We start from the raw sequence: 20,330 nt of genomic DNA, 5'->3' as shown, positions 1-20,330 counted from the left end.
CCAGAGGTCACAGCTCAGCTGGAGCGCTGGGGCTTGACTTTGCTGCCCTGAGCATCCGGCAGCAGTCTGGCACCGGTCCATGCCCCTGAATCCAGCAGCTCCATGAGCAAACTGGGCAGGTGCCAGAGCCATGTGCCCTGCAGGAGCCCCAACAGGTTACCTGCCATGACCCAGAACTGGACCCTCCTGTGACCAGACAGGAGAAACGTTGTACTTAGAGGGTACATGGACCCCTCCATACTTTTGTATGCATTAGTTCAGCACCATCAATTCACGCGTGGCACAGTTTCCACTATACTATTACTAAGGCATGTATATATTCAGTAGATGCACCTATATATAGGGGCAAACCCGCTGAAGAAACACTTGCTACGTGAATCTGGTTGCATGGTTTCCTTGCAGCACTTCAGAAGTCAGCTCTCCTCCTCTGTGAGGACCCCTGGGGGCCTGCCCAGTACCCGCCTGGCTGGGGGCTTGTGGGCTGCACTCTGTGGGGGGAGCTTGGGGAGTGCATGCAGGTAACAGCGTAAGAGATGGAGGAAGAATGCTCAAGAGACCCTCAAAGTGACCCATACAAGTTGCCCGTCTCTTTGGGTGACAGGGAGGGCAGTCTGAGGCTCAGCATCCATATCAGATGTCCATCAGCATGGACCAAGGTGGGACAGTGGGTCTGGGAGGGGAGGGACAGGGGTAGGGGGCTGTGCTCTGTGGAGGGGCTAATTGGCTCCTCACACATGATCCTGCTAGCTGTGGCTGAGGAGGTTTTTTCCCTCTACCTCTCCCCCTTGCTGAGACTGTAGCATGTGGCAGAATGGTGCTCTGTGGCTGAAGCAAGAGCGAGGGCAGGCCTTGTTCATGGCACGGAATTGGCATCCATCTGCCTCTGCCCTCAATGCCCTCTCCCTGCTCAGGGTGCATCATGGCCTCTCCCAGCCTGTCTCAGCAAGCCATCAGCTGGGAGCACCAGGCTGGAAAGGGGCACCTGTGCCCTGTGAGCACTGCACCTCCCACTGACCTGAGCCCTGGGGCTCTGTGCCTGGGTGTTCTGTACCTGGTGTGCATGGCCCTAGGGCTGAATAGCATGCTAGGGTGCCTGGAGAGCAGCTGGCGGCTGCTGTGTCTGCAGGAGCAGGGCTGCAGCTGAGGTCTCCGGCAGGGTCAGTGCACTCAGGACTCTGCAGCACCAGGAAATAGTGACCTGGTGGCACTTTCGTTCCTCTGTGGAATGTCCCTCTGTGGCAAAGGATGGGAGGGTAGAGGACCAGCTTGTGCCCAGGCAGACAAGGCCAACAGCATCCTGGCCTGTACCAGCAATAGCGTAGCTAGCAGGTCCAGGACAGTGATCATGCCCCTGTACTTGATGCTGGTGAGGCTGCACCTTGAAACCGGAGCTCAGTTCTGGAGCCCTCACAAGAGACACATTGAGGTGCTGGAGCGGGTCCAGAGAAGGGCAACAGAGCTGGTGAAGGGCCTGGAGCATAAGTCCTGTGAGGAATGGCTGAGGGAATGGGGGTTGTTTAGCCTGGAGACGAGAAGGCTCAGGGGGGATGTTACTGCTCTCTACAGCTGCCTGAAAGGAGGATAGTGAGGTGGGGGTTGGTCTCTCCTCCCAAGTAACAAGCGATAGGACAAGAGGCAGTGGCCTCAAGCTGCACGAGGGGAGGTTTAGATTGGATATTAGGAAGATTTCTTCAGAGCGGGTGATCAGGCATTGGAACAGGCTGCCAGGGAACCACTGTCCCTGGAAGTGTTCACAACCGTGTAGATGAGGCCCTTAGTGATATGGTTTAGTGATGGTCTCGGCAGTGCTGGGGTAATGGTTGGACTTGATGATCTTAAAGGTCTTTTCCAACCTAAACGATCCCGTCATCCTGTGATCCTGTGACGCTATGAGTAAGGGCAGCAGCTCAGCGGCGTGGGCGTGACCAGCACTGGGAGGCGTGGCCTCAGTGGCCAGCCGTGGCTGTACGTCAGGGGTTGTATGGGGGCGTGTCCAATCGCGGCCCGCCCCCCTCCGCTCTTCCCACCATCACGCCACCGTGTGCGCTGGCCCCGCCCCCTTGCCGCGTACCGATTGGCGGGAAAGGCGGAGCGAGGCGGGGCGTCACGGGCGGGCAGCGTTTAAAGCGCAGGGGGGCGGCGGTGGGACCAGCTACGGGAGGGCGCGATGGAGCGGGTGGTGCTGGTGACCGGTGCCAGCAGGTAAGCGGCGGGCACCGGGTGATGGAGGAGCCGTAACAGTGCGGGGTGGGGCGGGCCGGGCCGGAACAGCCTTGGCTTGACCCGACCCGGCCCGGCCCGGCCCGCCCTCGGCTCGTCCCTGCCCGCCAGCGTTATATCTGACACCGTACCCTGTTGCAGCGGCGTGGGGTTGGCGTTGTGCCGGCGGCTGCTGGAAGAGGATGGCCGTATCCATCTCTGTATCGCCTGCCGCAACTCCCAGAAGAGCGAAACCACGCGAGACCTCATCCTGGAAACCCACCCCGCCGCTCAGGTTTCCACCGTGGAAGTGGACCTGGGTAGCCTGGCTTCCGTGCTGCGTGTTGCCCGTGAGCTCCGCTGCAGGTATTGGGTCGCTATCCTCTGCCCCACCGGACCCCCTTGTCCGCCCTCTGTTCCTCACCCCTCTGCTCTTTCCCACTCAGGTTTCAGCGGCTGGACTTCGTCTACCTCAATGCTGGGATAATGCCCAATCCACATGTGAACTTCAAGGCACTCTGGCATGGTCTCCTTACCGGGTAGGAGGTGTTTCTGGGGGGGTCTAGTCCTGGTTTGTGGGTGGTATGTGGTGCTGGCAGCATCATAGCCAAGGCATGCCTGTGGGTCCGGGGCTGAAGATGATCCTCTCTCCTTTTCCCAGTGTGACACAGAGCACATTGCTGTGGGATGTGTAGGTTTGGCAGCTGGGTGAAGTGCCACGGTATTCTAAGTCACCCAGTGCTGTTTCTGATCTCTAGTGTGAGACCTGGTGCATACGGGGGTTCAAGAGTTCACCCAAAGCCTGCAGTTCCTGGCATTAAGTACTGAGTGAGAAATGCTGGTGTGTTGCTGGGGAGGTGTAGGTTGCTCTTACTGGGTCTCTTTTCTCGTGTTTTGGTTCCACTGCAGGTTTTTGTTGTTCTCAGGTGGACATCATAGTATTTTGTGAAGCTAATACTTGATGCTGGTATAGGCATTGCTATTCTGTAAGCAAAGTGAGGAGGTTGAGTTAGGGAGGAAAATGACCTGCATTGTGTCCAAAGCAGTCGCTGGGGGTGTTGAACATTAGATTGCTTTCCTTACCTGAATTAAGCATGGCCCTAGGGCATAGTTCCACGGTGGAGCTTGACTGTATTACCTAACTGTGGAATGGAAGAGCAAGATTTTAGGTTTTTTTTAATGGTACTTTATTGTGATGCATTGAAAGAAGGGGCAAGTCTCCTCTGGTCTAGTCAGTATTGAGATGCTTGCAAATAAAAGGGCTGATAAAAGCTTTTCCAAGCAATTTTTTCTTCCATGGCTCAATAGAACCCTTGAAGGTGAAACCAAAGAGTCTGCATGGAGCCTGTGAGGTGAAGGATACTTCTGAAGGGCTGAAGTGGGAGAGCAGTAGATGCATCCTAGTAATGCTCATCTCCTGTCTTTGGCTTCCAGGAAGTTACTTCACATGCTGACCACTGCAGAAGGTGTAATGACCCAGACGGACAGGCTGAATGGAGATGGACTTCAGGAGGTGTTTGCCACCAACCTCTTTGGACACTTTATTCTGGTGAGACTGCATATGAAGATTGAGCCCTTGGCCTGTTGGTTGATGTCAGTAGAGATGGGTTCAGGTAGTAGTAGTGAATTGGTTCTATCTTACAGGTTCAGTTGCTGATGCAAGCTGCAGCCTGGCAGATAATGAATGACAGGGCAATGGTCTCAGGCTTTGTTTAAATAGCAATAAATGGTGATAGTCATTTCAAGGTTAATGGAAGTTTGAAATTGCTGTAGTTAACCACTGGATAGAGGTAAGCTATATGTAGTTCTCTCTGTCCAGGGTGAATACCAAGGCTTGGCTGTGTTAAATTCTGAAGTGCTTAACTGAGCTGTGCAGGAGATTGGTGGCTGCTTGTGAATGTTCCTTAGGCTGAAGCTGTACTTGAGCAGTGGCCGCTTCTGGCTACTGTAGGGAAGACTGTCCAAGAAAGCTCAGATAGCTCACAGCTTTTAAGGACTGTAAAGCTATACTGTAACACTTGAAAATCATGGTGTTAAGGAAGTTAGCAATTCTTTTGCAGGTTCGTCAACTTGAGTCTCTACTCTGTGGTAACGAAAAGCCTTCACGACTCATCTGGACCTCTTCCAGCAATGCTAGAGAGTCTGCCTTCAGCCTCTCTGACTATCAGCATGCCAAGGGGCAGGAATCATACAGTTCCTCCAAATATGCTACTGACCTGACAAGTGTGGTTCTGAACAGGAAATTTAATAAGCAGGTGATGATGGGGTTTGCGTCTCTGAAGAAACCTAATGAGCTCCTACTATTTATAATTATCATTACATTGTTGTTACTTGGTTACATTAATTCACAGAAAACTGATATATTCCTTAATGCACATTTAAGAACTGAATGGAGGCCAAAGTTGAACTGCTGTTGTGTGTAGTGAAGAATCATAGAGTAGTTAGGGTTGGAAAAGACCCTAAGATCATGTAATTCCAACCCCCCTGCCATGGGCAGGGATGTCTCACACTAAACCATGTCACCCAAGGCTTTGTCCAAACTGGTGTTGAACACTGCCAGAGATGGAGCATTTACCACTTCTCTGGGCAACCTGTACCAGCGCCTCAGCACCCTCACAGCAAAGAACTACTTCCTTATGTTGCTTCTGGGGCTTTTGTCAGAAACTTCTGAAAGCAGAATTTTAGGAGTGGTCCCTACCTTGCAAGGTCTAGCTGACTTTTTAGACCAAATAATTTGTCTTAAAGAGCAAAGAACTGCTGCTCTTTTCAGGTGTACCTGCCTGTTGCAACAAGGCTGCTCTGGCAGCTTTGCCTGCAAGCACTTGACATGCAGGCTCTGCTGTCTGTCCTGATGGCTCCATGCTGCTATTCAAGTTTGTCACACTACAATGTGTGAGCGACCTGCCTTCCCTGTCATAGGGGATTGCTTGATTTTGTTGCTAAGCTGCAGCCCTAGTCCAGTGATAGTGATCACACTCTTGAAATACTTCAGGAGAAAATGTTTTGGTCCTAGAAGGCTGAACCCTTCTCTTAAAGGTGAGGTGACCTTTGATCTGTGGGCTGTAATTTCTGGGATGACTGCTTTTGTTGCTGTTGAGCTGCATGGAGACTGCAGTGTGAGGTTGTGAAGGTGTAGCCTCCCATCACATCAGTCTGGTGGTCTTGCAATGGGCACAGATTTAACATAAAATCTCCAATTTGAGCCTTTCAGAAATTGCTACATCTAATCACTCACTAATGATTTTGGGGAGTATCTACTGTTAACTGGTCTCTATAGTCACCTTCAGCTTCTTGCTGAGAAGTATTAGGAGGCAAGGAGTATGTTCTGTTCTTTAATTGTTATGTATTTACATACTGATTGGGTTTCTTCTCTGCAGGGTCTGTATTCCAGTGTTGTTTGTCCTGGTCTTGTTATGTCTAACATGACCTACAGAATTTTACCAGTTTTTCTGTGGAAGCTGCTAATGCCCATCATGTGGTTGGTGAGTGGATCTCCTGGCTGATTTTAGTGTTGAGTGTCATATACTTCTGCAAGTAATGTGCAGTGTGCTTCTGTCTCCTTGCTACCCATGCTGCTATACAGCTCTTCCTTCTGTTGTATTAGGCAGGCTGGCCCCTCTGCAAACCTTTCCTTTTGGCACCTTGGGGCCTGAATTCCCAAGCTGAGTTTGGAGGTTTGGTGCTGGACAGCACTGTACATAGAGCCGGGGCTCGGCTTTTCAGCCATAGCAGCATTTGTCAAGGCTCCTCTTAAGTTTCCCAGCTTGCTCTGGCTTGTGAAACTCTTCGTCATTTTGGTGGTAGCAGAGCTCAGGACAAAACTACCATGTTCCTTTCATCCCTCTAGAAGGCAGCATTTCTTGCGCTCTGTCTCTCTGGAAAGCAAAGCCTCCTGCTCTTTGTTGCTGTTTCCCCTGCTTTCTTAAAGCTTTCCTTCCCTTTCTTCCTCTGGACTTCACCTTTTCAGGTTCACTACAGTTCTGTTCCTGAAGGCTGCCTGCTCTGAGCCTTGATGCTCTTGCTGCAAGATTGGTCTTTCTGCTTAAGCTGATCCTCACGGATCACGTTTCTCCTGTCAGCAGAGAGGCAATGCCTTCTCAGTTGTCCTCAGCACTGGCAGTATTATAGATCCTCTCTGCCTCCTGCCATTTGTGCTCTTGAAACCATTCAAGAGGAGGTGCCTGCAATGTATATGTGTGGCCTGTTGCCTCTTGCTCTGGGGGTGAGCTCCTTGTGGGAGCATGGAGCGAGGCTTGCTGATGCGGTGGGTGGCTCCAGAACATAGTTTGTGGTTATAGAGGGATGCTTTAGTCATAAGCGTGCGGTATTACCTGTAGTCAGCTTTTAGAAGCATTGCTGCCTCTGGTAGATTATCTGGTGTGGCTGGGCTGTGGAGGGCTGACCAGAGAAACCTTGGGCCACAATACAGATTGTCATGTGCTTCTTTTCCCCTCAGATCCGCTTTTTTGCCAAAACTTACACTTTGACTCCGCATAATGGAGCAGAAGCTCATGTAAGTACTTCACAACTTGATTTTGGTATTCCTTCCAGGGTCTGCTGAGCAGTGAGCCCCTCAGTAAGGCTGGTGGGTGGGTGATGTGTGTCAGCCCTGAATAGCATGCAGCAGTGAGTGCTGGGGGACCAGCTATGAATGGGGCTGATCTGGCAGGTGATGCTTTATACCTTCATAAAAATAATTTTTGTTAGAAAAAGGCTTTTCCTTCCATCTCAGTCAGGAGGGTGCTGCTCTCCCTGCTGGCAGACATGCAGGCACAGGGAATGGAGGCTGGTAACAGTGTGCCTCAAGTACAGCAGTGAGCAAGTTTAGCCATGTTGAACCGCTTTAGTGGTTTAGCACTGGGACATAAACATGTTTTACTGTTGGCTTGGGCAGGTCACAGCTGAGAGGAGACAGCTCAGAACTATTTCTCTAGGTAGCAAGTCTTCTGTGTGGTGAAAGCATCTGAGGTGTGTTCTCCTGTGTCCATTGGCAGTTGGGTCCTTGGTTGCAGTCTTGGTTGGGACAGTGTGCATGGGACTTGTACATGTTTTGGCTGTTTCTTCCTAGGTGTGGCTCTTCAAACAGAAGCCAGAGCACCTGGACGCACTTGTCAAGTACCACAGCTGTACTTCCGGACTGGGCAAGAGCTATGTGGAGCCCAGAAAGGTACATGGAGCAGCAGCTTTCTGCTTCGGGGGTTGGGCTTGGCTAGGGGTCTACCATCTGCCTTCCATGGAAGGGTTGGTGCTAAGGGTGTCCTGTGGCTGGAGTGGAAACAGTGTTGAATGCTGAGCAGTAAGGAGGGATGTGGGGTTATCTGCAAGGCTTCCTAGAGTAACTCCTGGCTCAGGCTGGAGTTTGGAAGACAATGAAGGATGAGTGTATAATGATGCTTCTCCAAAACATGTTCTGGCTTGTGACAGATGCCTTTAGTTGCCTCACTGTGATTGTGGAAGCTCTGGAGATGCACCTTGCCTATCCCCAGAGCTGGCTTCAGTGTCTCTGCTAGCTGCCACCAAAGCGATGTCTCACAGTGCTATTCTTACTGTCTTCCAGTTTGATGTCGATGAAGAAACTGCTGAGAAACTGTATGGAAAGCTCTTGGAACTGGAGAAGCAGACTCTAGAGAAATACAGTGATCTCCTGGATTAATTAAAGCCAATTTAAGTGGAATAACAGTCTCAGATGGGTAATATGGGCTTTCTTCATTCTGGTGCTGCTTGTGTTGCCTGCTGTTTGCAGGCATGTGGCTTCAGACCCCATCTTCCTTCTCAACAGAAGATGAACAATTCCTGAAAATGGGAATGTGAAAACTGAAGAGCAAAACTTAAATCTTTTTGGTATGGGATTTTTTTCTAGTATAAAACTGGAGACCTAGAGTAGGTGGAGACTGTCTTAACATGGTTGCAAAGAAGTGTCTTGCAAAAGCATGCCTTCACTGTGCACAGTTTGGGAACAACCTCAAGACATGTGGTTTAAACCTATCTTAGCACATGAAAAGCAGCAGTCTGGGGCTCTGTCCTCTTTTGGCTCTACACGCATTACCGATGTCTGATCCTGAAGTACTTGAAGGCTCATCTTCAGAAGAACTCCTTTTACACTTGTACACCAAACCTGGGGCCAGCTTTCCAGGTGTGCTCACCAAGATTGAACCTTATGGAAGTCAGGCTCTGTACATCCTGTGAAGCCAAGCTCCTGAAGAACTGTCCTGAGAAGAGCACCACTTGCCTCAGCTGTGAGGATAGATGCCTTGCTCCCCCCAGGTGTGGGGCTGTAAAGGTTCTAACCACAACTGACTGCAGAAACTGAAGCTGTTGATGTTAACCTGTGCTCAGGGCTGGTCTGGTCTGTTTGTAGCAAGAGTGAGAGGTTACCATGTTATTTTACATGTTTAACTCTTTTAATAGAAATTTATTGTACCAAGTATTCTTCCTGTTGCCTATTCTGGGGAGCTTCAAGTACCTGGTGTACTTCAAATTCTGCAATGAATAAATTATTGGAACTGACTTGTCCTGGCTGCAGTGGTGTTTTTACTCCAGGAGCTGGCTGCTTTTGACTTGGAGGGCTGGAAGGGAGGGTGGTTTGTTGCCTTGCACAAGAAGCCTGTGTATACCTGGGAAGTGTGAGGTCTCTTCCTCTGTAGGAAAGCTGTCAGCCACCTTTTTGGTCTTGCTTCTCTTGTTTCTTCTAGTTAATGAAAGGCATGAATGACTTCTGAAAACTTCAGTGTGGTTTTGTGTGTTGAGCATCTGTGGGGTGTCTGAGACTCTTTCCCAGCCTTAGGCACTTGGGAGACATGAATGTCTCTGATGCTTGCTCACCTTCATGTGTCACATAATGACTGGTATTGCAGTGTTCTCAGGCACTTTCCTGGGACCTGGCAGAGGCCAGGTGAGGTTAGGAGGGAGGCTGTGCTTGCTTTTATTCTCACCCTCCACTGTTTTTGAGCAGCTCTGCAAAGCAGAGGACTACTGCTGGTATGGTGTGGTTTGTAGCAGAAATAGCTCAGTCTTGACCTTAGGCTATGCAGCACTTCTAGCTGAGCCCTTGTGTGAGTACCTGAGTTAACAGCATTAGTGTGGATGGGAATGTACTGTTTTGCCCTGACAATGGGACAGAATGAGGAGTTGGCCATTGTGGAGTGGAACTTCTCCTTATTATGGCTGTAGCTGTTCAGAGTTGTGAAGAAGATTGGGATGTGCTTATGTGGGTCTTTATTAAGCCTGGAATGAAGTGGCAAAATTGTAGGGTAGGCAGAGGTTGATGACCATGGGAAGAACCTTTGAGGTTTTCATTGGTGGTAGTGTTTTTTCCTCACTGAGGTGTGTGTCTGTGGGTTGAAGCTGGGTATTTATCAGGGATGTTGTGCCTGATGGGGTGAGTGCTTTTTTCCTGTGGAGCATGCAGAAACTGGTGACGGGAGAGATCCTGTGGTGCACCAGAACCAGTCTTTCAGTTAGTTGTGATGTTGGTGTCGAGTAGAGCTATGAACGGGTTCTGGGCTCATCTTAGAAACATCCTGTACCTGTCCCTTGAAGATGTGGAGCTCAGGGTTAGAGACCATGTGTTTCTGTCCTGCTGTGCCTGAGCTCAGCCCACTGCATGGTTTAGTTTCACCTTAGATGTTGTGAAGGCACCCGGTGCACTGTGATGTATGTCACATAGTGGGAGATGCAAGTGTGGGACTGGGAGTTGGGGATCTGCTGTGGCATGTGGTTATGGTAGGTGCAGATGGAAAGTAGCCTTTGGGGTTCTCTAGCTCAGCTTCCCACTCAGAGTTACATGAATAAGGAAGAAGAGGTGACAAAGCACAAGTTAAGAGATTGGGCAACCTGGAAAGATGGGATAATGTTTGTGGTCTCCTGTAGGTATGGTGCTGCATGGAGCTAGAGATGCATGATAAACCCAAGTGTCTCCAGAAGACTGCCCTTCTGTTGGAGGAGGTGCTCTAGTGTCCTACAGCATTTGCCGCAAAACCCCATCGCTCTATAGGGGTATCTGCCTTCTTTTGTGACCACAGCCACCACTGTCCATGCCCTTCTGTAGAAGAAAACCTAGCTGTGCTTGACTTCATCTTCTGCTCCTCTCCTCCTTGTTGTGAGAAGCTGGACACCTTTACACCCAAGGGGTAGGGCTGTTCTGTGGGATGGGAACTGTAACCACCTCTCAGGTTTTGTCTTTCATCCTGAAAGCACAGGTAGCACCTGGTGCTTGAAATGGAGACTGTCCAAAGGGCAGGAGGTGGCTCAGTTGCTTGTTGCTCTCTGTGAACCTTGCCTGACCCAAGGGATGCTGTGCTGCCTGGTATGGCCTCCCACCCCCCCAGGTGACTGAGCAGAGCTGGCCAACACCCTGGAGTTGCTGGTCTGTAGGGGAGGGATGATCCTCGTGCCCTGCTCTTGGCCAACAGATGCTTATACAAAGGACCTGAATTCTCCAGCTAATTGCTTTTGGCTGGCAGGCACATCCAGGCATGATGGTAGTAATGAAGAAATGACAACTGGGTCAAGGAGAGCGGGCAGGTACATACATTTGTCAGCCTCTTCCCAATACACTCCTGTCCCCTTATCTTTGCTTGCTAAGATAGTGTAGACACTGCTGATGCCATTGCATGAATTGGGTGCTCCCATTGAGGTTGTGCATAAGGAGTTGTTGAGCTCTTTGTGCAATTAAAACAGGTCCTTCCCAGAGCACAGGGCCCTGTGGCAGAGCAGGGTGGTGAGAAATGCCAGGCATGGGACGAGGCAAGAGCCAGAAGTGGCAGCCATGAGTCAGATCTAAGATAGGACCTTTCTGTCTGCATGCTTAGATACAGAGCTTTCCAGAGATGCTCTAGGGCAGGTCTTGAATGTGAAAACTCCTTGTGGTTGCTTTATGAGGTCTTATGCAATGACTGTATCTAATCATTGTGCCTCATCCTGAGCCACCGGTTTCTCATCTTCCTGGGTAGATGTGTTGCCTTGCTCCAAATGCAGCCTGAGTCCTCCACTTCTTTGCAGCTCAGCTGGTTTTCAGCTACTTCCGGGCACTGACAACAAGAGCATGGGTGGGAACTGCATCCCAAGATGTGACTGCGGGAGGAGAAAGCTTGAGGTCGGTGTGGCAGGGCTGAAATCCTCACGTGTGTGCGACTTGTGCCTCTCCCATAAGGAAAGGTGACAGGATTGAAGGAAACAACAAGGGCCAGTGCGTGTCCCTGTAAACAGAGGTGGATGTAGTACACCCAGCTTGTTTTGAAACACCTGTGAACAGCACCTTTGATGTTGAAAGTGCTTGGAGGGGAGCTGCCCAGAGGTGGGGGAGAGATGTACCTCTGAAGAGCTGAGTGAACAGAAACCCCTCTGGGGGTGCCTATGTGGCAGGAAAGAGGTGAGAGGGACATGGATGCAGGTGGGTTTTGCTGAGAATGGGTGAACTGTGGAGTCCCAAGAAGTTTTCTGTTGGGACAGAGTTTGCACCTCCAGCCAGTCCTGCCCCAAGCCGATGGGCTGCCTCCTGGCTGGCCCAGGGATGTGCCTAGGCAAATTCTGGACTGTTCAGGTTTAAAGACCTCACAGCCCTGCTGGGCCCTGTCCTGGGGCTGCTCCCACACTCCACCGCCCTTTGCATCTTCCCAAGGAAGAGTAAGGATGACTTTGCCTGAAGGATGAGATGTTGGAGGCTTGGGGCACACGTGCCACATGACTGAGGAAATGACAAAGTCCAAAGAGAGCCAAGACTGCCCCTGCAGGGTCAGGGAGGCTTTTCAGTGTTGCCTTGCAAAACAGGGAGCTGTGCCCAAAGGAGACCTTGAAGGGGAACTGGTGGATGGGTTCAGAAGCAGCTTGTGAGAATAATCACAATGAGTAGTAAATCCTTTTTCTAGCTCATGAGTAGGTGCTCCTGTGTGAGAGCAGGGTTTGGAGAGGCTGTGGTGCTCTAATTAACATTTCTGGCATCAGTGAGAGGAGCCTGGGGAGGCTGCCCTGCCAGAAACCCTCTTGCAGATGCAAGGATTTGTATTATATCAAAGTGCTAGTAGGGGAGACTGCAGGGCAGGCAGATGAACAACCAGGGCTGGATGATGTTCATCTTCAAGCTGAACTGAAAACTGCATTCATTTCTCTCTTACAACTGCCTCAAGCAAAGGCAAGAGGGGCAGCTGGCTGGATACTCAGCCTGGGGTCAAGCTGTGCAAGGTCTTGCTGCAAGGCAGCACAGATGCTAAACACTTACATAGGATTCTCTTTCTCAAAAGAGAGGCTATTAAGGTTGCAGGGTGCTCTGGGCAGGCATGGCTCTGGTCTTGCCCTGCTGCTTGTGTCTGTCTCAGCAGAAGCTTTGGTTGGTTTGGTTTGTTTCAGTGTACATCTGCCACCCTGGCTATGCATTACACACCCTCAAGAGGCATCGGTGACCTCAGGGGTGGGGGGGGATCTAGCCAGTCTCTACAAGTGGCTGTGTGGGTCACAGCTAAGAGGACAGCCATGCTTTGGAGCATCGTGTTCAGCTCTGAAGACCGAGGCATCCTTGCCCACAGCTGGCTGCTCCTAAGATTCATTTCTGAAGTAGCTCTGTGAGTCACTGTGGCCTGCACCTCTCTGGGAAGCACAAGGCAGGTGCAGTGATATCTCGTGTCCTTGTCATCTGAATAGGTGATGGCTCATCCATGGTAAGCCAGCAAAAGCCAGACCTGTGGAGATGGTTTGGGTATGTCATTTCCAAGCAGTGGCACGTGGAGGCTGCAGGGATGCTGCTCTGCTCCTGCCTGCGTCACAGAGCCCAAGGACATGTGCAGCATTGTCTCTGGGCACGGGTAAATGGTTGTTAATGGCCTTGAAATGCAGTTATACTACTCAGGTGTGGAGCAGATCCTTATGCTACCTACCCACACTCTGCCTGCCAGCAGCTGCCACAAGTTGAGGGTCAGGAGAGCTGTGTCACATCCCTGTCTTTAATTTCCTGTATACCTTAGACCAGGTCATGGCTTCCTTGGCCTTGGGCAGCTCTTGGATTGACTCAGGATCTTCCTGTAGTGCTCAACAGATCCCCAGACAGCTCATGATGCATACTGTTGTCTGGAGAGGGATGTGTTGTCACCTGGATCTGGTCCACATGGATGGAAGTGGGGAAAACATGCTCTCGGGGGTGACCACTTGGGTCCATGTGCTAACAGGAGCGTTGGAGAACAGAAAGGGCTGGAGATCAGCTGTGAAGATGGCTCCTTCTCTGGGCTAGCTGCCAGGCAGTGGCAGAAATTGAGTTCAGTGAAGTTAGGGAGAGGAGGCTGTAGCATGCACACTGCCTCATGTTTAGGCTGTAAGGGAGCACCAGACCTAAGGTCAGAGAAGTCAGATTGGTGGGGCAATGGCAGTGTGGGCATTTCTCTGTATACAGGCAGTGGGTCATGTCTCTGGATGTTTTGTTACAGGGTCACTGGAGTGTTGATGGCATGGGCTTCTGGAGGTCCCTTGTTGAATATGTCCCTCTTGGAGAAACAGTACTAATAATCCAGCACTAATAATCTACCTCCCTGCTCCCTGCAGGGCCTCATGATACTGGGCATGCCCTTGGGCTCTCCTGCTGCTCTTTCATGTTCCGAGTCATGACGCTTTTGAATCCAAGGTTCTTATATGCCTTGTATTTCACATATGAGCTAAGAGGTCCATCCTCGTGCCCAAACACCTCCTCTAGTGTGAGCTCTCTCTAAGGGCCAAGATGTATCAGGGTAGTGTAGTCCCTGGATGCTTAACCACAGGGACAACCTTGGTGGAGCTGCCTGCTGTGCATGGGGTTGGCGCATTGGCAGCTGCCTCATTGCAAAGTGAGCCTTTTGGGGACCCCTCTGCCATTTCCAGTGGGACCAGACATCAACAGAGGTCCCTGTGGCTGTGCTGGGGGCAGCCACGCACATGAGCAGTGCCCAGTTCAGCTCCCCCGGCAGACACTGGGGTTGAACTTCCACCTTTCTGCAATGTGGCCCTTCAGCTGGTGAACCACCCAGCAGCGTGCCAGCCCAGCCGGCAGCTTGCCAGATGCCTGCCCCAGTCCCGTGGGTGCCAGTGGCTTCCTCCCTCCCATGTGGTGATGGCTTTTGGCACTTCCGTCATCAACAAAGCCCTTGGCAGGTCTGGTGACTCCTGCCAGACCTGCCGGTGTCATGGGACCAGCATTTAATGAGAAGGGACCACGCGGGTGGGACATCTGCAGGAAGCATCCTGTGTGTGCACAGTCATTCTCTGTGGAGGCGAAGAGCTAGGTCCAGCTTCTTTCCCCAAACTCGAGGACAATGCAGTTAGGGTGTAGAGCAGTAGTGCTGGTAGAGGGTATAGGGGAGAAGATGTAAAGATTCTCAGAATGTAAAGGTGGTGGCATTAGAAGAATTGTCTTCCCAAAAGTCCCTTGGATCCCCCATGAGCCCACAGGGTCTTCACTGAGGCATGGACACAGACTGCAGTGAAACCACTTGCTGTTGCCCCAGGGCAAATAGGGAACATGTTGGGATAGATTTGGTGATGAGGGAGCTGGTTCCATCTCTGGATGAGCGGCCTGGGACACCTCACAGCATGTGATGGCTGTGTCCTGGAGAGACCTGCCCCAGCATATCACCCTACCTGTTCTATCACCCTCTCTGAATGCTGCAGATACAGATGATGTTTGCTGATCACTGCCTGTGCTGTGCTTCATAATTAGTTGCAACAGGACCTACCAACACTCCTTGTGACCCACACCTCTGCCAGGGAGAGGTCAGGTCTTATCAGCCCTTGCTAATCCTCATTTTCTCCCCACCTTTTCCTCTTAGCTGTGTCCCTGCCTCCCTCTTTGAGGTGCTCAGCTTGGGACACAATTGCTACATGACCAAGTCTGGCTTTTTGTAGTGTTTGGCAGAACACTGATATGTGTGCTGTGGGTCCAACCACAGTGTCCTGGACACCATAGAAGTCCTGCTTGGAACAGAACAGGCAGTCCATCCTGTTCCTTACCCATGCTTGCTTTGCCAGCACTGCTAAATGTTAACCACCAGCAGCTTCTGGAGGGGCTGCCTGGGGTTTGCCTGCACAGCTCAGGTCCCCTGACCTCAGATCCGTGGTTCAGCTCAGGGGAGAGCACAGCAGGGCATTAACTAGAGGGACATCCCCAGGCAGGGGTGAGGGCACCTCGGAGCTGTGAAGAGAAGCCAGGCTGCTTTTTCCTGGAGCCAAAAGGACTGCAGACAACCAGTCCTCAGAGACCCACTTTTGCACAAGTTGGAGTTCTCCCCATAAAATTCTAGTGTCGTTTTCTGTCTGGGAGATAAAAACAGGTTTTGCTTCTCTCCTTTTCCTATAGGTGAGCAGTTCTGTGGCACCCTCAAGCCCCTGCTTCCCTTGTGGGCCCCAGCCCCTGCCTTTGCAGGGCTGCTCTGAGCACAGCTGGGTCAGCACAAAGCAGGGGAACTGGAGTCTACGGGAGGGAGGAGGGTATGAATGCAAGGTGCTGTGGTCAGAGCTCCATGGAATGGTGATTATCCCTCTGTACCAGCTTGTTATGTCATAGCTTTTGTCTAAAATTACTAATTTTATGTTTTCAGCTGAAAGTTCATCTCTAGAGGTGCTGCTTTTTGTGCCTGTGCCAGGTTTCATTGACAGCCTGTGCGATGGACTCTGTGCAGAAGGTGATGTGAGCACATGTGTGTGGCGCCTGGGGATGCTGTTGTGGTGAATCCATGGGCATCTCTTCCCATCACAGCCTCCCACCAAAGGATGGGATGTGCAGACATGAGAGGGACAGGGGTATGTTCTGCTCCTTCTGCAATGGCCCAGAAGCTGACGGGTGGCTCACATCCACGTGTGTATGGGTACTGATGGAGCACCCCCATCACTGTGTGGGAGTGCTGGCAGCGAGCCGATGCAGCAGGGCATTGGCATTGGCTAAGCAGCTTCAAAACCCAGGGACAGTCTTGCACAGCCCCGCGCAGTGGACAGGGCACGTTGTACTGCTGTGGTGTGTGTGTTCAAGGAGATTTTGAAACTCAGCAATGTGGAACCTTGCCTTGATCACAGGGGCTCAGCCAGGCTTAATTACAGTGTGCAGTGGGGATGGGTTCAATCAGCTGGCATCTCAGGGAGGCAGGATGTGTACAGCTGCATCCTTGCACTGGGAGGAAGACAGTGGGTATGAGCTGGGGTCAGGGGGCAGACACTCACACCCATTAGCCTCTGGCTGGTTTTTGGCATCTTCTGTGCTACTAAAAGCTGGGCTCCTAGCTGGACCTGTTTTCCCACCATGCCACACATGGGGTAACTATGGGGCAGAGGTTCTTATGGATGAGATCAGGGTTGCAAGGTGTCCAAGGCTGCCCCCCCCATCAGGTAACAGCACCAGCAGAGGCACCTGCGGTATGCAGGAAACCCAGGCAAGTCCAAAAAGTCTCTGATGCTGATGGGAAACTTCCTGGCACTGCTTGGTGGATGGGAAAAGAAAGCCATGAATTTCAGCATAACATGATTATAAGGCAGAACTTGTATGAAGTCCCACTTTTCTCATACTACAGTACTCTGTCCTGAGTTTTGCACTCACTGCCCATGCAGCTCAGCTTGTTGCACATTCTACTCAACCCAGCTTTAAGCTGCCCTTAAGCTCTTACCAGGTCAGACAGACCTGTCTAGGAAGCTTGGGCCTCATCCGAGCCAGCTAACACATCTGATCCAGCACAACTCTCCTGGCCTGCTCCAGGTTTTAAAACCACTATTTCAAGTTTATTATTATTAAGACATATTTTTAACTACGTCTTCTATTCTGGCTTGGACAGACCTCCTCTGTCCGCCTAGAGCTTGCTGAAGGAGGGATGCTGAAAGGCTTGATGCAGTTGTGCCTCCTGCAGGTGACATGGGCTGGACAGCGTTAGTAAAACATGGTTTCCGAAGCATAACATATGCCTGTTTGCCCAGGTCTCGTTTGACTCACAGGCATAAACACAAGTGTCACTGCTGAGGTCAGGAGGGAAACCTCTCAATTTGCTGTGCGGCCAAGGCTCACGTCATGCTCTTTCCTGTCTAGTCAATTTGCTCCGTGAGATGGATTTCCTCCTTCAGCGGATGTACGAGACACTGTCACTGCTTGCTGCAGCCCCTTGGCAGGCTGCATGGCCTCCTGCCATCCAACCATGTGCTGTCTCCAGATGAGTGGCATCTATTGAGTTCCTGTCACTTCAAATGCTGCCATACCTCTCTGCTGGCCCTTGGGAGGTACAGAAACATTGCCATCATGAGTCCCTGGCAGCTATTGACAGCCGGCATGGAGCTGCAGAGCCCAGGGACATGATGGCATCATCCACCAGCCTCTTTCTGTAACGCCTGGCAGGCACAGCTGGACAAACTTATACTGCCTTGTAAAATCCAGCATGGGAACGCTAACAAGGAGACCTGCTTCCTGCAGCTTTGGTCTCTCTCAACAGGAAGTGGTGTTGGCACCTGAGGCCATGGGACCAAAAGCCACAGGAGCTGAGGCCACAGGGAGGTGCTGAGAACTACAGCAAGTACCAGGAGTGTGCAAGGATCAAGCACAGCTTCTAGCTCACCTTGTTGACCTCTGAGCCAGACAACAAGAATATGTTCTGTGCCACCAGGGCTGCCAGTTATCACAGAATCATAGAATAGTTAGGGTTGGAAAGGACCTTAAGATCATCAAGTTCCAACTCCTCCTGCCATGGGCAGGGACACCTCACACTAAACCATCTCACCCAAGGCTCTGTCCAACCTGGCCTTGAACACTGCCAGGGATGGAGCATTTATCACTTCTTTGGGCAACCTGTTCCTAAATTAGCCAGGGGGTGTCCTGTAGAGGTGTGTGTTCTTCTCACTCATACCACTGATACAAGACAGGAGTGCCTGACAAGCCAGACGGTTGTGCTGCCATTCAGAGACAGGCTGGAGAAATGGGCTGACAGGGACCTCATGCAGTTCTACCCAGGACAGTGCACAGTCCTACACCTACACCTGGGCAGGAACAAGCCCATACATTAGGAAATGCTGGGGGCCACCCACCTGGAAAGCAGCTTGGCAGCAGAAAGCCCTGGGGGTGCTGGTGGACACCAAGTTGAACATGAGCCAGAAACGTGCCTTTGCAGCAAAGGTGGTGAATGCCCTGGGGTGCATTAGGGGGAATGCTGTGATACTTCCCCTCTGCTCAGCACTGGTGAGGCCATGCCTGCATTCAGTTCTGCACTGAGACATCGGCATACTGGAGAGAGACCAGCGGAGGACACTCACGGCGAAGGGACTGGAGCATCTCTCCTGTAAGGAAATGCTGAGCGAGCCGGGACTGCTCAGCCCGCGGGAGGCCCAGGGTGGTCTCGGGCAAGCCAGCGCTGGCTCTCTGCCCCGGATATGAGGCATTTTAACTGCAAAGAACTTGAACTAGCGACAGCCCCAAGGCCCGGGCTGGCTCAGCCGGGCGCTGCGCGGGGCTGCGGAGCCACGCGGTGGTGCTGCGCCCCTGCGGAGCGGGGCGGCCTCGGCGGGGACAGTCCGGGAGCGGCGGCTGGGCCGGGGGCCTGCGCGGGGTCACCCGGCCTCGGCACCGCGCATCCCGCAGGGAGCGGGGCCCCGAGCTCTCCTGGAGCGCTGCGTCTGTGCCTCCCGGTCCTGCCCAGCTCGGCAGCCCCTGACATCACACCGAATGACACCCCGTGCCCAGCGTCCAGCTCAGCCCAGGTCTGAAGCCTCCCCCTATGGCCTGACTTGATGTCCCTTGTGACAACGGTGCTCACAACATGCTGCCCAGTCCTGGCCGCCCAGATCAGCACAAGGAGGTGGAAGGTGCTTTCAGACCGCCTTTCAGGAGTCGGGGGGGGGCAGGTTTTTTGCATCCACAGCTCCTGGCACTGAGATGCTCTGCAGGTCTGCTAGATTCCTTTATTCCCCAGCCCCGGTGATGTTTTCACTTGTGGCACTTGAAGAGCACCATCTACCTGCTTCCTTGGGCAGGCCTGGCTCTGCACTAGACCAACTGCACAGAATGGGGTCAGGCATGGGGACACTGGCACCTCCTACTCAGGCTAAGAGCTGAGCCATCCTTCTTCAGCAAGACAGAAATGCCAAAGCCACACTTGATTACTCCACTGTCCTCTGTCTGTGGGTTTTCTTGGTTTTTTTCTTGAAGGGGGAATGCTGAGAGTTAGAGATGACCACAGTGATCCCAAAGTGCTTGCCACTGTCTCCTCTTGCCCCCAAAGGACAGCTTTAAACTTGTCTTTAACCCAAGCTAAATACCACCAGAAAGGCTTTCTTCACCTTATTAAAAAACAAAAACAAACAAACAAACAAAAAACCACACAAAAAAACCAAACACCCCAAAATCAAGAAAGGATGCCAATGATATGTGAATTCCTTCTTTTCCATTGTAAAATACTGTGGTCGATTTGTTTTTCTCCTTTTTTCCAGCCTTTAGAAGTTACTGCTGGGAAAAGGCTTCAGAAGTTTTAGGTGCTGCTTGCAATGGGACCTCTTGGAGCTGCTCTCAGCTGCTAACCTTGACAGTGACACAACTGCCTGGGGCCCGATGCTCGAAGCCACCTGGAGGCCCCACTGTGCACAGGCTGGGGCTCCAAAAGCCCTGGTCTCACAGCTTCAGAGCAGTCTGTGCTGACAGATGGAGCAGCTACCCCCGAGGAAGCTCAGCTGTTGTCATCACGGAGCAATGGAAACAGAAGTGAAGGAGCTGGTGCCCAAGGGGCTTTTTATCCTTAAGAGAGCTTGATGGGGGAGGCTTACAGAAATGCCTTTCTTCTACTGCTCTTCAGTTGCTTGAAGGTTCACTGTCCCTGTCCTCCCACCCTCTCCAGTTGCTTCCCCTCCTGCTCGGTTCTGCTCAGCCTTGCTGCGGAGACTCAAACATTCCTGTCCCCTTCTGCACAGGCTTCAGTTCCCAGAGAGGCTGAAGGAGAGGAAGGCACAGCGCCACGCCATACACAGCCTGCGGTCCTGGCCCTGGAGTCAGCAGCTTCTGCCGCCCCCCATGCCACAGCAGCTTCCTCTCTCACACAGAATGTTTTTCTTTGTGTTTGGCAGCTCCATCCCCACAGACCATCCCTGGGAGACAGCAATGGGATGGGAGAGGTGGAGCCCCCCTAGAGAGGTGCCTGGTCCCAGGACTGCAAGCGCCAGTTCTG

General features: G+C 51.8%; 1 protein-coding gene across 1 annotated transcript; it reads left to right on the top strand.

The window, feature by feature from the left end:
* The first annotated feature begins 2,045 nt into the window (after nt 1-2,045).
* HSD17B7 (hydroxysteroid 17-beta dehydrogenase 7) lies at nt 2,046-8,706 on the top strand. The gene is made up of 9 exons (XM_061345373.1): nt 2,046-2,202; nt 2,362-2,565; nt 2,646-2,738; nt 3,634-3,748; nt 4,260-4,454; nt 5,577-5,681; nt 6,656-6,712; nt 7,268-7,366; nt 7,757-8,706. The coding sequence occupies exons 1-9, from the start codon at nt 2,168-2,170 to the stop codon at nt 7,850-7,852; spliced, it is 999 nt and encodes a 332-aa protein (XP_061201357.1). The 5' UTR covers nt 2,046-2,167; the 3' UTR covers nt 7,853-8,706.
* Nucleotides 8,707-20,330: the final 11,624 nt, after the last annotated feature.

Source organism: Neopsephotus bourkii, unplaced genomic scaffold (genome assembly GCF_033783945.1).
Source record: "Neopsephotus bourkii isolate Nb327-2 ecotype Australia unplaced genomic scaffold, CSIRO-AGI_Nbou_v1 NB_234, whole genome shotgun sequence".
Classification (NCBI taxonomy): Eukaryota; Metazoa; Chordata; class Aves; order Psittaciformes; family Psittacidae; genus Neopsephotus; species Neopsephotus bourkii.
Note: the sequence above shows the minus strand (reverse complement) of the source record. Positions and strands in the feature narration are given on the sequence as shown.